At 44.6% G+C, this 15,905-nt stretch overlaps 1 protein-coding gene across 3 annotated transcripts; it reads right to left on the bottom strand.

Moving 5' to 3' along the window:
* Window positions 1-213: 213 nt before the first annotated feature.
* On the bottom strand, window positions 214-15,773 carry LOC143370194 (excitatory amino acid transporter 1). 3 transcript variants are annotated; one of them, XM_076814951.1, is made up of 10 exons: window positions 15,238-15,773; window positions 8,995-9,183; window positions 8,741-8,884; window positions 8,103-8,339; window positions 4,599-4,999; window positions 3,722-3,916; window positions 3,474-3,660; window positions 2,955-3,383; window positions 2,739-2,873; window positions 214-2,654 (listed from the first exon to the last, which is right to left on the bottom strand). In XM_076814951.1, the coding sequence occupies exons 4-10, from the start codon at window positions 8,120-8,122 to the stop codon at window positions 2,507-2,509; spliced, it is 1,515 nt and encodes a 504-aa protein (XP_076671066.1). In that variant the 5' UTR covers window positions 8,123-8,339; window positions 8,741-8,884; window positions 8,995-9,183; window positions 15,238-15,773; the 3' UTR covers window positions 214-2,506. The 3 variants fall into 3 exon arrangements, with proteins under 3 accessions (XP_076671066.1, XP_076671065.1, XP_076671064.1); XM_076814950.1 differs by having other exon boundaries at window positions 8,103-8,314; window positions 8,741-9,183; XM_076814949.1 differs by lacking the exon at window positions 15,238-15,773 and adding an exon at window positions 14,575-15,161 and having other exon boundaries at window positions 8,741-9,183.
* Window positions 15,774-15,905: the final 132 nt, after the last annotated feature.

The following is a 15,905-nucleotide window of genomic DNA, read 5'->3' on the forward strand; positions in this document are numbered from 1 at the left end:
GCAACAAAAAAAACTGTAATCGGTAGTTGGTTTAATATGTAAATGAAAAGGAAAAAAGTTGTTCAGAGTTATGGCCCCTGACAACATATTCCAAGGTCATTGAAATCGGGACTGGCTTTTTGTAAATAACTACCGAGCTGTTTTATTAGCGCAGCCTTTCGCCCACAGTTCTCCGAGCAGAGGAGCCCAGGTTTTTTCACGTACACGTGTGACTTCGTTTATAAATAAGCGGTAACTTTATTGTCACGTCAGTTTGTACATTTATTGTACAAATAAATATTATACAGCATATTTTTAAGCAACTATGGCATTACTTAATTACGTACAGGTACATAAATTCTACTTGTAGAATTCGATTGCAATGCGTAGCTGTACATCGATCCGCGAGATTAGTATAGAAGAAATTAGTTGACAAATATGGTTTCACGTTGAACGCATCGTTAGGGCCCAATTTGTTGAGAAGCAATGCGGCATCAGCTAGCTTTCCCGAATCGCAATGTTTAAATGCCTTGCACAGCGAACCAATTAAGTTTAATTAGAAATTAGCGCGAATTAATTACAAAGATAAACGTTAAGGTAATTTAAATTATAAAAGAGAAGAAAGCTAACTTACACTACTACATTTCTCGCAACACGTTCGGTACATAAAGTTGAATACTCGATTTGCTTTTAGAACGAATGTGGCTCTTAAACGTTTGGCATTAATTTCCATTCGCGTTTGACGTTGAAGGGTGGCAGCATAGACCATACAATTTGCTAGTTGGAGAGTTAATACGTTGCTTCCTAAATGTACAGTGATATGTAGTATTCGAAACTATACTCAATGGATACAGAAAGAGGATTAACTTCCTTGATCGAATCGTTATCGGAGAAAAGATGCGAGTGTTCCTGGAAAGAAGTGAACGTAGCATAGTACTCAATCATCTTCCGGCTCGATTAACTTAAGTTATACCTACGTAAAGTGTAATACAGTGAATAAGTTAAAAGTATAAATTGACTATTCAGTTACATCCATCGCATGCACCGATGTAACTGTGTAAAAGAATACATGTTAGTAATATATCTCTGACGATTCTCATTCTGCGATAATAAAATACAATTCTTTACTTTTCTAATCAACGGTCGAACGCTTGTTGCCTAGCGTAGCAGCGAGGTATATCGAATACCGCGATACTTTAGTTACCGTTTCGCTATGGATATTGTTAATTCCAGGCAATTCATCGCGAATTCACCACATTCATAATTGCCCCGCATTCTTCGGATTCGAGTTGTACGACTAAACTGTACCATTTATATGGTAGCAATGGAAGACGTAATTAAGAGGGTGCGTATCATGATTTAGCATAGATAGTAGTACTAACACTGCCTCTAAACAGCTGTGTACAATTGGATTTTATACATCTCAACCACGTTGCTACGAAACTCGTATTATTTAAAATTACAATTGTAGTTTCTGAAGGGTGTGATAAAAGTATCAATTAAAAATGCTTTTGGAATTGAACGTTTCTCTGCTCGAAGCTTGAGAAAACAGAGTCTCTTTTTCGATGAAAATAAAACATTTTGTAGGTAAATTAGAACACTTCTGGGCAGTAATATTAAATAATTGTAGAGAGAATAGAGAGGAGCGGGACTCGGATAATACTTTAGATTACACGACACGTGATTAACAGAATTTGACAATTCAACCGAGGATCCACCGCGACTCGCGTATATCTTTGCACGCTCCTATTTTCTTGGCCAAAAACATAGTAAAATTGGGGATTTTTTTTTAATTAACTAGCAATTCGATTCATCTGAAATTTAGACCATGTTACGCATCTTTGAAGAAGTTGTAGTTATTTATATTAAGTTTTAATAATAAATATAGGAGAACTGATTATTTACCTGAAAGGTAAATATCATACACACCAGTGGATGACAAATTTTGCGCGGCGTGATGGTCTATCATGTATAACTCCTATAGTCGTTATTAAAAACGAATTTAAAAAAAACTGCAACTTCTTCAAAGATGCATAAAAACATGGTCCAAATTTCGGCTGAATCGAAGCGCTGGTTTTTTCAAAAGAAATTCCCAAATTTCGCTGTTTTTAGTCCAAAAAGTAGGATCCCCCCTCAAACTTTGAAAATCAAACCTGAACCCGTTGAGCCTTGTCCTCGGGATTGACAAACGGTTAAACGACCAGCTGGAAACGACCATTAAAACATGATCGGATCAGTTTGTGCTTAAACCGAACGTAACTGGGATCAGTGGGAATATAAAACATTGCTAGCCCTTCTAAGATTGATTGTCACGGTATAACAAGATTCCTGTAATTTCACGGAGCTATACATCTTCACGAACTACCGCGTTACTGATACCCTCAGAGGACTACTTAGTCTACGTTCAACGAATTTCAGGTTCGGTGGGAATGTGCGACACATAATGTGCAAAATGGGGAGGCGGAGCGTTTCCTGTACGCTCGCGATTTACAAGCTCGGTTTCAGCTGGTTACTCCCGACATCAGCTTCATATAGACGTCGTGGTGTGATGGTCCGCCCCGTTCTGAGGCTGCACGTGGTGTGGCAGCGAAGCCAGCTCGTTTCTGCTCAAGTGGTTCACAATTCCAGCTCCGAGGGAGTCGCCCACTACGTTCACCGTTGTCCTACAGCGATCTCTGTACAATTCAAGATCCCAATTAAGCTGTGCCATTCTTTCAGCCCCGACGGAATCGATCGGTGAACTTAGAGAAGGAACTTACAGCAACCAGTCAACCGCGATGACAAGGAAGACGTCGTCAGCGGGAAGTCGAACCGTGTCCAGGACCATTACCATCGTCACCAGGCCCGCCTGAGGAATCCCAGCCGCGCCAATGCTCGCAGCAGTCGCTGTGATGCTGAGAAGAATAAAACGAAGTAGAGAGACCGCGAAATACCAGATGCTTTGGCTAGTTTTCTTCGACTGTCACTCTGCTCACCTGATGGCCACCAGCTGCCCAAAGCTGAGGGTCACTTGGCGGACTTGTGCGATGAAGATCGCGGCCACAGCTTCGTACAGGGCAGTGCCGTCCATGTTAATGGTAGCGCCGATCGGTAACACGAATCTGGTGATCCGAGAATCGACGTTGTTTCGCTCCTCGAGGCAGTTTATCGCGATCGGGAGGGTGGCAGAACTCGAGGAGGTGCCGAACGCGGTGACCAGTGCCTGCGCCATGTTCGATATGTACACGTACGGGTTCTTCTTCGTTATTATGAAGTACAGCCCGGGCAGAAGTATGAAGCCGTGTATGAACAGGCCGATCAGGACAGTGAGGAAGTACATTCCCAGTTGGCTGACGACCTCGTCCAGAGACTGCATCTCTGTGATCTTCGAGGCGACCAGGAAGAGGACACCCACGGGAGATAACCTGAGAAGCAAGATAGCGTTAAAGCCTCCTGTCGCCTAAAACCAATTGATTTCGTCTTTGGAATGCTTGCTAATTAAATTGCGAGTTTACCAAATCACCCAGTGGGTTATCAACATCATCGCCCCGGAAAGGGACTCGAAGAAGTACAGCAGCGGCTTTCCCTGCTCCTCCATTTTCCCCAGCGTGATGCCCAGCACCGTGGCGAACACCACCAGGCCCATGATGTTGGTCCCGGAGACGCTCTTCTGCACCGGCTCCCAGTAATCCATGTTGCCGGCTGAAAAGTAGATTGCAACTGCACCCTTCACTTTTCACCGAGGGCGCGCACTGATCCTCACCAAGGGAGACGTTCTCCGGCTTCTGCATCTCGGTCCTGTGCTGGGAGATGCACGCCTCCACCAGATTCGGAGGGAACATGTTGCGAACCAAGTCCATCAGGGTGTCGATGGTGGAAACATTCTGCGGAGTCGCGTTCGTCTTCACGTCCGGGTTGTTCCCTACGCCCGGTTGGATTGTGATCACCAGTATAATACCTGGAGCACGTAGACGACGAGAGATATTTAATGTCTGCGGCGTTTCTAGTGTCGATACAGTTATTAATCTTTCAGGAATCGTTAAGGGTGTAACTGCCCGTTTTTCAACGCCATCTTCGAGAATTTATTCAACGAAAACTATAGGTTTATAGGTTCTGGCGTTTCGCTTGCTTATTAAGGTGTGTTTGAAGTAATACACAGAATTTTTTTAGCTTTTTTAGTGCACATATATGCACAAATTAATTTTACAGAACGGAAACAGCTAAATTTTTAGTAAAAATTCAACGTTTCTCTAAAAATCCTGTCATTCTGCAAATTTCTATTTCTAGAGGTCCTCCGTGGTCCGAACCGCAGCGACAACCATAGTAAAGAAAATAAACCTTAGGTTTTCCCTTTGAAGTGACTATAACAGTCCCCACACAATCGCTAGAAAAGAATTTTTTGAAGAAGCTCGCGCCCTCCACTGTAGCTACGTATATCTGCGATAAGGAAGCTAAACAAAAATCCGAGTACTACTTCAAACATACCTTAATATGCAGGCAAAACGCCAGACACTATAAACCTACAGTTTTTGTTAAATAAATTCCAGAAGATTTCGCCGAAAAAAAACGGGCAATAACACTAGACTACGCCCTTAATGCCTCCAGTATCTTCGCTCTGAATACTTTTCAGCCTCACTGACCTAGTATAACGGCACTGATGGTGGTGACCATGTAATAGACAATAGCCCGGTACCCAATCCTGCCGCTGAGGGACAGATCAAGGGACCCAATGGCCGAGACCAAGCTGGATATTATCAGAGGCAGGATCAAGCTCTTCAGCATCCTCAGAAACAAATCCCCGAAGTAATTGATGTACATGATCTCGCGAGGCGCCCATCCCTGTGCCCGCGTGTTCCTCAGGATGATGCCAAGGATAACGCCACCAACCACACCGCCAACGGTGAGGATAGTCAGGGAGTTGTGCCTGAGGCAGGATCGAATCTTCTCCTGCCTGGTCTTCGGCCTCTTGTTCGGCTCCTGCGGGTAGTACGAGGTCCTCTCCACGACCTTGCATTGCGTCTCGGGTCCGGATAGCGGGGACCTACAACGCCAAATCAATTAGCAGAGGGTTTGTTGTTACCCAGCGACAGAAGACCCCAGAGGCCTGCAATTACCATCTGCTCTGGAGGAAAACATTCCTGTTTTTCTTCAGGAGATTGTGACACGCAGGAATTGAGGCGCAAAAACCCGAAGGAGACGTTATTAATATCTACTAGTTCAGCGCGTAACGCTTAGCATACAGATGCCCTGTTACCGATATCATTTTTACACAAGGCTAGGAGGATGTATCATCGCTTCGAAAAGAACACAGTTCCAGGAAAAGAAGTTGTCGCCCCGAAACAAGCCGATCCACGACGGAGAAGGGTTAATTGCGGAGTTAATCCTCTAACGGTGTTAACAAGACGTGCCTCGTAACGCGGCCAGTTGGCTATTAGAAAAAATATAGAGCCGGATCAACGGAGACTAGACGAAGCTATGGCGATCTTGTTTCTTCCGTGGCCGTTTAATTAGCAACGCTTGCAAACCGGCACTGCTGCTGTTGCGTCCCTCGGGGGGTATTTCCCAAGATCATTTCCCTTCGCTGAAGGTCTAAGGCGTCGAATCTATTTCTTCTCCGCGGGACTCGTGTAGTCGTGTTTGCGTAACGCACGCTGGCAGGAGCGTCTCTGACGGACCATTATATTCTAGTCGCGACGGCGTGAAAGCCTGGAGTCCTTGAATATTTAATTCACCAGCGCCCATTTACGATATTTGCTCAAAAGACATGCAAAGCCACGGAGGAGGGACATCTTTTTATGGAGGTAGCGTAAAATCAAATAAACCATGAAAAGAAAAAGAAGAGAGAATATTTCTGCCGCGTTAATTCGCAAGGGCGTATCCGCAACTCTCGCTTAAGTTCAGCTTCTATCTTCGACCCTACTGGAATTGTAAAAATTAATGAACAACTTCTAATTGTTTTTCTTAGATGGAGACTTACAAAATTCGTAGGAAATTGAACTGCTTTGTTCATCGCGTTGCCATATTTCATTACGTTATCAGATACGAATGATTCTAGCAGAGGCGAAAATATAAACCATTTTTAACATGAAAATAACTTTGTCTTTCATTTCAGATGGACACGAAATGTACGGCCCAGATCGAGCTGCTGTTACTTCAAATGTATTGATTTCTTTCAACCAAATTTGGTACACACTGTATTTAAAAACTATTCAAGTTATACAGTGTTTCTTTCTATTAAAAACTAAATCACGAATATCACGGATTTTTGGGACCTTGAAATGCGAATACCCCCCCTAAAAATAAGAAAGCCATATCTGCATTGAAAATGAAGATATGTGTAACAGTTTTTGGGCGTGTCTACCTAAGTTTCTCTGGAGTTTATGAGATATTGGGTTTTATATTCAGCTACCTTTTTATCCAAATTTAATATTTAACATAATCCCATTTATATAACATACCGATGGCATGGCACAGAGTACTAAGAGTCATATTTATCTCAAGAACCACATTTTGACCAGACACGCCCTTTCGAATTAGCACGGCTGAGTTGAAGACGAGGAAATCTTGCTCGTGGACCAGCAAAGCTTCGATTCTTTTCCCGATAATCGTTAATTACCAGCCGCGATTAGTAAAACGCCGAGCGTGCTGGGGAGCAGGATGATTGACAATAACTTCGGCCAGGTTGGTGATTACATCCTCGCTGTGCTCCGTCTTAGTTCAATCGCTTCAATCCAATCGAATTAAACGATCAGTTGGCCTCCGACACAGCGGGATTGCATCTTGACTCCATTTAATTCGAGCTGCCCGTCAATTCTCAACCGACTTCCCAATCGTCGCTGCTGTTCTCGCCAGGTTCCGCGCAGCGGGGGACTTGCAACGCGACGATCAGTGGAATATCTTGGTCCCTCTTGTTACCCTCGCCGCCAAAATGCACACGCACCGTCCTTTGAGGTCCGTGATTCGAAGACACGCGGCGGAACGAGCGTAGTCGGGAAGGACGCGTCACTGCGAAGCATTTCGACAAGCTGGAGCATCGGAGAGCCTGACATTGCTCTTAACTGGCCCATCAATTATCAAATTGTGCGGTACTTTCACGGCAGGCCATCCAGCGGCGCTGGATCGTCAGGGGAGTTCGGTCGATTTCAACGTGAAACGGTGCGCAATCGTTCTTGAGGAGTCTTAATTCAATTGAGGATATTGCGGCGAGAGGGGTGCAGCTTCAGCTTTACCAAATCGGAGGAAATTAGAAAAAAAACTGTTTATAAAACTATTGCTTTGACTTAAAGATTGAAAAGAGAGCGCCAATTGAAAAATATATATTTTCATGAAATAAGTTGATAAGTTCTTATTTCTACTTTTCGCAAAGAAATATTCTATAATATTAATATCAATTGTTTCATTATTAATTATTATTTGTAGCGGAAAAATCTTCTATACTAAAAATGTTAATATTAATATTTACTTTTAGCGAAAAAATATTAATATTAATATTTACTTTTAGCGAAAAAATATTAATATTAATATTTACTTTTAGCGAAAAAATATTAATATTAATATTTACTTTTAGCGAAAAAATATTAATATTAATTAATCTAATATCTAATAATATTACTTAGAATATTTTTTCTCCAAAAGTAATAATTAACAATCAATTAATTCATATTAATATTTTTATTATAGAATATTTTTCCGCCAAAAGTAGATATAAAAACTTATCAACTCAACTACTATTTATTATGTGAAAATAATATTTCTATTTCTATTTATTTGCAATAAATCACTCACTTCTTATCAGATTTGCACGAATCATGCACCAAAGGGCGTAGAATTTTCTTTACATATATTACACGTCATAACTCAAGAACTGTCAACGCTGTAGCTGCACCCATCTCGCTGCAAGCTCCTGAATTTACCACAGGATGGGGTGGTTATGCACCTTTTAGTTCGGCGAAGTGAAGCTTTCGGATCAACGATAGATGATGTCCGAATTACGTTTGAGCTACCAGGCAGTTTCAGTGGTTAAGTAAAAGTAAGAGGAGAAGTACCTAGTTGAGGATGGTGAGCATAGTAAGTCGAGATTAAGAAAGGTGGCAATGACGGCTGGAGTGTACAGAAATAAAGCCAAGAGAGATACAAGTACGTACAGTTCAGTGGCGACTTCCATGATGCCTGGTATCCTCGTCTGGGCTACGTTTGCGCGGCGTTGGTGTCACGGCAAAAGACGTCTGTCACCCGTTCGCATAGAGTGTGACTTCCGGTTAGCCGGAAGCAGCCGGTGCGTGTCGCGGTCCCGATGAGGAAGGGAGGAGGGCTCGAGAGGCTCGATCGACGACGGCCGATGGTCCGCTGATCCTCACTGGTACAACAATCTTCTTGGATCACTGTACACGACAGCAGAGAGCGGAAGCTCGTCAACGCGAGAGGCCCGCAAAAGAGTAGGCAGAGCAAAGTGAAAAAGAGGGGAAGTTGGGTCCACCGAAATAAGCGATGCCAGGCGTGAGCCGTGCCCTCTAAGGACCCCAATCCAACGTTCCACTAGCAGGCCCCGTGATCCCCGGGGCACTATCCTCCGCAGGCCTGCCAATAACATAATCGATTTCTAATTTCTATCGTATCCTCTCCTCGCGGAAGGGCGAGGAGAGCACGGCTCAGACCCGGGATCCCAGAAGCGAACCGAAGGTGCCCAGGACTCGAGGACCTGCAGGTGCAGAGGCGGCCGGTGTAAACGGTCAGAGGAGCGACAGGCTGGGCCGTTTTAATAACGGCAACGGTATGTACGTACGCGTGCACCGGCTGGACGCTGCTGGTTGGTATTTGCTCGGCCAGGAGAGGATGTGTGCTGATAAAGCTCTCAATCTGTGCCACCTTGGGTGGTACGATTAGCTATGGTGATCCCCCTACGACGATCTCTTCCTGCCGCGCTGGCCTATCATCGCCAGATACATTACAAATACGCACAACTACGACCCCATCGGGAGCACCGGGTTACGCGTCTATTGTTTGTCGCCTGGCCTCTCTCTCTCTCTCCCTGATCACCTCTGCCCTTCCTCCGATACACACAGCGATCCCTTCCTTCCGACTTCCACTAAATTCCTCTTCCTCCGGCGTCTCCTCTGCGCGCGACCCGACGCTGCCGATCCAACCGCGCGGCCCGAGATCGCCAAGATTTTTTCTCCGCCAGTGGATCCGCTGGTCGATTTCGCTCGGGGATCTCCGTTTGCCGATCTGCGGAAAGAATCCAAGGATCAGTGGTGCCTTGTAAGGGATGCTTTCTATTTTAACGATTATGCTTTCTATTGTACTCTATTGAACGTGGTAAGTGGCGCACCCAGAGGACGGGGCCAAGGGGTTTCTTGCACCCCTCAAAGAAAGAGCGTTGTAAAAAGGAAACTGGATTTTATTCTTGAAATAAATTCTTATGATCACCTCGTGAGTTTTATTGAATTTGCATTACAAATATTTTATCGCCGCAACTCGGCTCCCCCAAGATTAAAGAAAGAAGAAGGAGTTTAATGTAAACTGGATTTTATTTTATAAATTTTTCTAATTGCCAAAAAAAATTATTGAATTTGGGTTAAGAATATTTTTGTCCCTTCAACTCGGCTCCCCCAAGATTAAAGAAAGAAGAAGGAGTTTAATGTAAACTGGATTTTATTTTATAAATAAAGTTTTCTAATTGCCAAAAAAAATTATTGAATTTGAGTTAAGAATATTTTTGTCCCTTCAACTCGGCTCCCCCAAGATTAAATCCCGAGTGCGCCACTGGTAAGAATGCTTATTTCCCTTTCGCTTTTTCGTATTTAGGCGACAGCGGTGATTTGCAAAATTATTGCTCAGCCGCCGGTGCGTCGCTGGGGGAATCGAATTTGAAGATCAGCCCGGTACGCGTGCACTTCACTACCACCCCGCTTGTACAAGCAGCAAAGTGCGCTAGCACTTGACAAACATTCAAGCTCTGCTTTACTACGAAAGGAAGTTTCTCTTCCTTCCAGTATCCGTGGAGAATGTTAACAGGTTACGGAGTATTTATATCGCTGATGCTTCTAAACCGCTCTGCAACAGTATCTACATTTTAATTGTCTTCCTTATAGTGGGACACTCTGTCAGAGTCCGACAGCGTGATAATGCTACGCTCGCCTTGCAGAGACTGCTTTTTCTCTCATTCGTTGAGAATATTGATTAATTCGCTCTTGGATCGTGGCGACCCATTTATGCAGCGTCGCGGCCTGTCCAACTGGAGCGAGATTTATTTCTCCAGGATAAGACAGTCGCTCACCCAAGTGCGTGCCGCGTGCGACCGAACCGGAGCGTAGGCAACAGAAGTGACGATTGCCAGAGCCTCGGTTCGACAGCCTTGGCGCTAATCGCCAAGGCGTTTAAGGAAAAGGACTTTCCGTCAGGATTATTTTTCTTATGCTTCTAACCGTCGAGGGAGACGCTTCGTTCAAGCGGTCTTGTACCACGAATCGTGCGTTAGCGTCAGGCCTGCTTGACTGTTCAATAAACGTTGTTATAGTTACAATCTGTGCGCAATAATATTCCATCCTCGCGATTAACTCCTCGCAACAGAGTCGGTTCATTGTTCATCTGAAGTCTTCGGTGATGGTAGCTGTCCATAGTATAGTGTCCCGAAGAACCACATCTGAAAAATGATGATGCGTGATTCTCAGCTGGAAGATGCCCACGTTTTTCGAATATGGAACGCACTCCCAGTTCCATTTGAGCTGAGCGACGAGAACGATGCTCGTTCTAATACCCCCGAATAATGTCGCCGGGGAAGTTAAGGCTTTCTTCCTCTCGACTCGCTAAAGTGACCTATTTCCACCGTTTCCTCTTCGTGGTCCTCCAACGTTCTCCGGCGAACGATTTTAGCTGAAGATCGATCCATGGCCGGCTCCCGGCACCCCCGAACTCGAGGATACCGAGCAGTGGCGGATTTAAGGAAAATGGCCCAGCTGGCGAAAGCTCTCAGGGGCCCATTTTTCGGGAAAATGAAGAGGTAGTTTTCTAGAAACGGACTCTGTGCACAAAAAAGGATAGAAAAGAAATTTAATATTTTGATAAAATCGTAATTTTTTTAAGATAGGTCCCTGGGGGGCCTTTTGTGTAGGGGCCCATTTCGGGGAAATGAAGAGGTAGTTTTCTAAAAACGAGCTCTGTGCACAAAAATGTACAGAAAAGAAATATATTTTGATAAAATCGTAATTTTTTTAAGATAGGTCCCTAGGGGGCCTTTTGTGTAGGGGCCCATTTTCTGGGAAATGAAGAGGTAGATTTCTAAAAACGAGCTCTGTGCACAAAAATGTACAGAAAAGAAATATATTTTGATAAAATCGTAATTTTTGTTTTGAAGATAGGACCCTAGGGGGGCCTTCTGGGTAGGGGCCCATTTTCGTGAAAATGAAGAGGTAGTTTTCTAAAAACGGACTTTGTACCCAAAAAAGTAGAGAAAAGAAATATAATATTTGGATAAAATCGTACTTTTTTAAGATAGGTCCCTAGGAGGGCCTTCTGGGCAGGGGCCCATTTTCGGGAAAATGACAAGATAGTTTACTAAAAGCGGCCAAGTGTACAGAAAAGTACAGAAAAGAAATAGAATATTTTGATAAAATCGTAATTTTTGTTTTGAAGATAATTTTTCTGGAAAATGACGAGGTAGTTTACAATAAATTGACTCAGTATTAGTACAGAAAGAAAAGTATAGAGTTTGGATAAAATCATAACTTTTTTTCTGAAGATGGGCCCTTCTGAGTAAGGGCCCAGGTGGTAACTGCTCATCGATCGCCCGTTAATTCCGCCACTGATACCGAGCACTTGCGAGCTCCAGCAGAAAATTCGGGTCACCCGCGAAGTCGAATCGTTGGACGCGCGGTAATCTGGTAAATGGGAGGCTGCGGTTGGGAAGCTTCGTGATTCCTCGCGTGCAGGTTCGAGGAGATCGTGGATCGTTTGGACGTCCAGCAGTCCCGGCTGTCCACAGACACCCATTCTTCATTTAATTCAGCGCGCGACCCGGTCGAAATCAATTACAAACTTGACCCATCCTCGACCCTTCCTGTCGGCGAGAATACACTTCAAAGTATTACAACTTCCTTCCTCTCTGAACAACCGCCCACCGAAAAATATCGAGGCGAGCCTTTCGTCCTCCGCTGTCCTACGTTTACTTCATTGCCTCCTCTCGCGAAAAGGGTCCTTAATAAGGAACAGCGGAGCATCTTCATACCGAAGACTAGAATTCTTTCTCTCAGGCAATCACGAGTGGGCGATTATTATTCTTTAAAGGAAGAGAAGTACCACAGAGGGCCAATTCTTCCTAGCTCCAGACGCGAATCGTAGAAGCACAAACATCAATGCCAATCCCAGCGATAAGTTAAACAATTGTTCATCTCCGCCTAACGCATCAGCTCGTAATTAGCCGTCCTCGCATAATCGTTACGCAATCATTAAGCCTCCGTTTCGAGCTGATCAATTCAAGCCCAGGAAAGTGACGAAACTGAGCCACGCGTTTCATCCTCCCAGCTCGTAAACTATTGTAATTCAGCTTCTCCAAAAATGGACCTCGGCAGCCGTTATTAAATCGCGTGACGAAGAGGTGTACGCTTGTTCCTGGTTCCCAAAAAAGGAATAGTCTCAGCCACCAGAAGCCTCTATCGAACAGTGGTTCTGCTCTTAATAGTCCAGGATCGCTGAGGATCAGCGATCTCTACTTTTCCGCGCTCAGCGGGCACGTAAATTGTCCTCAACGTGGACCAGCCTCGTACAGTTGCGCGGTGTATAATGTTCATTCATTTATACTACATAAAATAGCCCCACAACCACGAATTACCGGCAATTTAATGAACTATTATAGAAGCGAACCGTGACGCAATCAGCTGATGATACACAAGCGGCGATGGGATCGACAACGTGGGCGGAAACTTTGGAATGTCCTTTGTGGACGTTCCTTCAATTAACGTAAACACGCCTGGCTGCCGTTCGATCGTCCTTTGCCAATGGAATTTGACAATTTAACGAGCCCGTCGGCCGCAGATATTTCTTTGGGCATCAAAGACGGTAAGTACAACAGATGTAGGGGGGACTACGGCTGATCGTTAAATATTGGACGTCTGCGATTAATGTAACGAGGATATTCTATATTCGTGATTGAATTAAGCGAGTTGAATGGTTTATTGTAAGGCTTAATCGGGTAAATGGGCTATTTCTACTGGCACGTTTAATCGAACGGGGCCATGCTACCCTTCATTCATCGCGGGTAATTATATTGCTAAATTGCTCGCCCTACATGACGTATGTAAACTTTTAGATCGGCCTGGAAGAAGCTCGAAATGTGCACGCAGGGAAGTTCAATGGGTTTCGTGGAACTGGATGAAGGAGCGCTTGATTTCTGATGCTTGCGTGGCGGCGGTAAGAGGAAGGAAGTGTTCTTGAGCAGATCCTGGAAAAAGTTGGAGAATTTTTATTAATTTCAGAGGCACTGGAGCGTCGAAGTCGAACAACTGCGTACTAGAGTTAATTTTCGCGCGCTCAGGGCTCAGGAGACGGTCGTCCTTAAGCGCATGCGCGGTGGACTCCCTTTCAGGGCCCTGCGCTACGTAATACTTTTTCGCAAAACGCGAATTAACCAATTCTATTCAATTATAACGCATCTATGCTGGGAAATGGTGTAATCTTCAATTTTGCACGGATCTCGTTACCAATTTCATGGTCGTAATTGCAAATTTCACGAACCTCGATATTATATCCTTCGATTAACAAAGTGGACAGATGTTATTTAATCTATAACCTGCTTGAACAACTATTTTACATTTTTCTTTAACATCGTTTTCGGCAAACAATAAGTAAATATAAAGCAGCAGGCCAGTTTCGCGGGCACGCAGTATTTTTAACCTAACAGTCACGGTTACGAAGATATAATGTGCCGAGTAGGATTCTGCGCCAGGCTTGTTATTCAAAACAGCCACATTAATAAGAGAACCAAATGGCACGAGGAAATATTCTAATATTTATGAGAGAATGACTCGTCCCGGCGATAAAATGAACAGGCGTCAAGAGCGTGCACATTCAAATGTGCGACACGTAAACAGGTTCTAAACAACAACCCGCACGTTTTCCTTCCTCGACCTCGCGAATAAATAGATCTTGGAAATCACATCGTGTCAAAGCGACACGGACGTGTCCGCACCTCATAACTCGATCGTTGGCATCGCAAAAGGCTGATGCGATTGTTACGTAATTATCATTAATCCGATACTGAATTTACCGTAGTAACGTCGCAGGTACCCTGTCCCGATTTCTTACAGGAAAGCGTTTAATCCCGCGTCTTACGATTACTCAATCGGCCCCTAGAAACCGTGGATGTACAAACGACCTGAAACGACCACACATGCCCCATCGCGTTTCGGTTGTAATTGGCAGTTATTTAACCTCGAAGTCTCTGCGTAAAGCTTGCAATTGTTTTACGTAAAACTCGAGAAGGCAGTGATCAATGAAATCGCTCATAACGCTCGCGTTATGTAATCCGTGTACGAAGGTTTGTAAATAATACAGTGGATGGTAATCCTCGATGCATGTAAACGTACTTTAACGTACATATGTTTAATAGATTAGTAACCGTACCTAGCATCGCGCCGGTAATACAGCTGTTCAGGCACGCACAATTAACCGCAGATTGCATATCGAGGCACGGGGTACGATGGCACCGACCAGAATCGCGAATAATAAACGCTGTGCTGTATCTGCAGATCCGTAGATCTATACCAACGCTTCCTTTACCGCGAGAAGAATAACAATGCAGCTTTCGTCGCAGGTTATGATCACGTAGATCCGATTCAACGCGCTGCTTTTAAGTACGGTCGATAATTAGCGATGATCTTCCGATATAAAATACCGACGGAACCGCGCTGCTAATGGAAATCAGACTTTAGGGTATCCCGTCTCGATTTACTCGCCGATTGGCGCCTTGATATCTCTGCGTGTAATTGGATACCTGGCAAGAACTGTAGCTTCTCATTCAGGGCTTCCAATTACAAAGCGGCCTCCGCAAATAAACCAACCCGAACTTTACCATCTGTGTTCCTAATGGTTATACTTTCGAGCATCGTTCGAAAGTCTTACGGCACGATTCGTTAATCCTTAACTGGACGTTAATTCCCCCAACGTCAATTGAGATGTTTAGAACTAATCTTAATCCCTCCGATGCAACCCCGTGGGTGTGACAGTACACAATCGGCGTGGATAAAGCTAGGTTCGCGAAATATCGTTGAGAATTAAGTTCCTTACCTGCAGCAACTCTGTCGAATAGCCGTCGCCTTTTACGCGCGGAAGTAGACACCCCGTGTGCACAGTAAGTACGCACCGTAACCGATCGCGGCAAGATGCTTGCGCGAAGATAATCGTCGGCTGCTGGTCGAGTGGAAATTATAACAGACTCGCTGTTGATCGAGAAACAGGGAAACGGGACGTGCAAACACTGGGATTTGCTCGTTTTCTATCGCGCTATCGTGTATGCCGTGCGATGACAGTCGCGGGACTGTGCTACTCGGAAGATCGCGTAATTCGAGCCAAGCGTTCGAAAAGCGCGCGGGTGGTGGGGAAGATGAATCGGGAGAGAAAGGAACGAGTTTCATGAATCGCCGGGCGCGATTGGGAGGCAGCTAGACGTTGCTCGCGGCGTCGACCAATCGCGTGGCTCTACTTGAGCAGAGGCTCCGCCGATCGACGACGCGCATCCTCTGCGCAGAGGCGGCAAATCCTCGGCGAGTCTATCGAAATTTTAATTGCTCTTATCCGACTAAAATTGGGGGACTAAAGGGGACGCGAAACTATATTAAATTAGATCCTTTCCCTGGTCACGTTTTGGGAAACTCTGATCAAAGCTGCCCTCTTTACAACAATTAGCATGTGTCTATTTATAGACGGCTTAAATACTATTTTCATGGAGTAATTGA

The sequence above is a fragment of the Andrena cerasifolii genome, chromosome 6 (genome assembly GCF_050908995.1).
Source record: "Andrena cerasifolii isolate SP2316 chromosome 6, iyAndCera1_principal, whole genome shotgun sequence".
Classification (NCBI taxonomy): Eukaryota; Metazoa; Arthropoda; class Insecta; order Hymenoptera; family Andrenidae; genus Andrena; species Andrena cerasifolii.

Excerpts from the sequence above, each read along its gene's own strand:
- LOC143370194 (XM_076814951.1), bottom strand. The coding sequence starts at position 8,122 with ATGGAAGTCGCCACTGAACT. Across the intron at positions 2,874-2,954 it reads GGGCAGCTGGTGGCCATCAG|CATCACAGCGACTGCTGCGA; the intron begins GTGAGCAGAGTG and ends TATTCTTCTCAG. Across the intron at positions 2,655-2,738 it reads ATCGCGGTTGACTGGTTGCT|AGATCGCTGTAGGACAACGG; the intron begins GTAAGTTCCTTC and ends TGAATTGTACAG.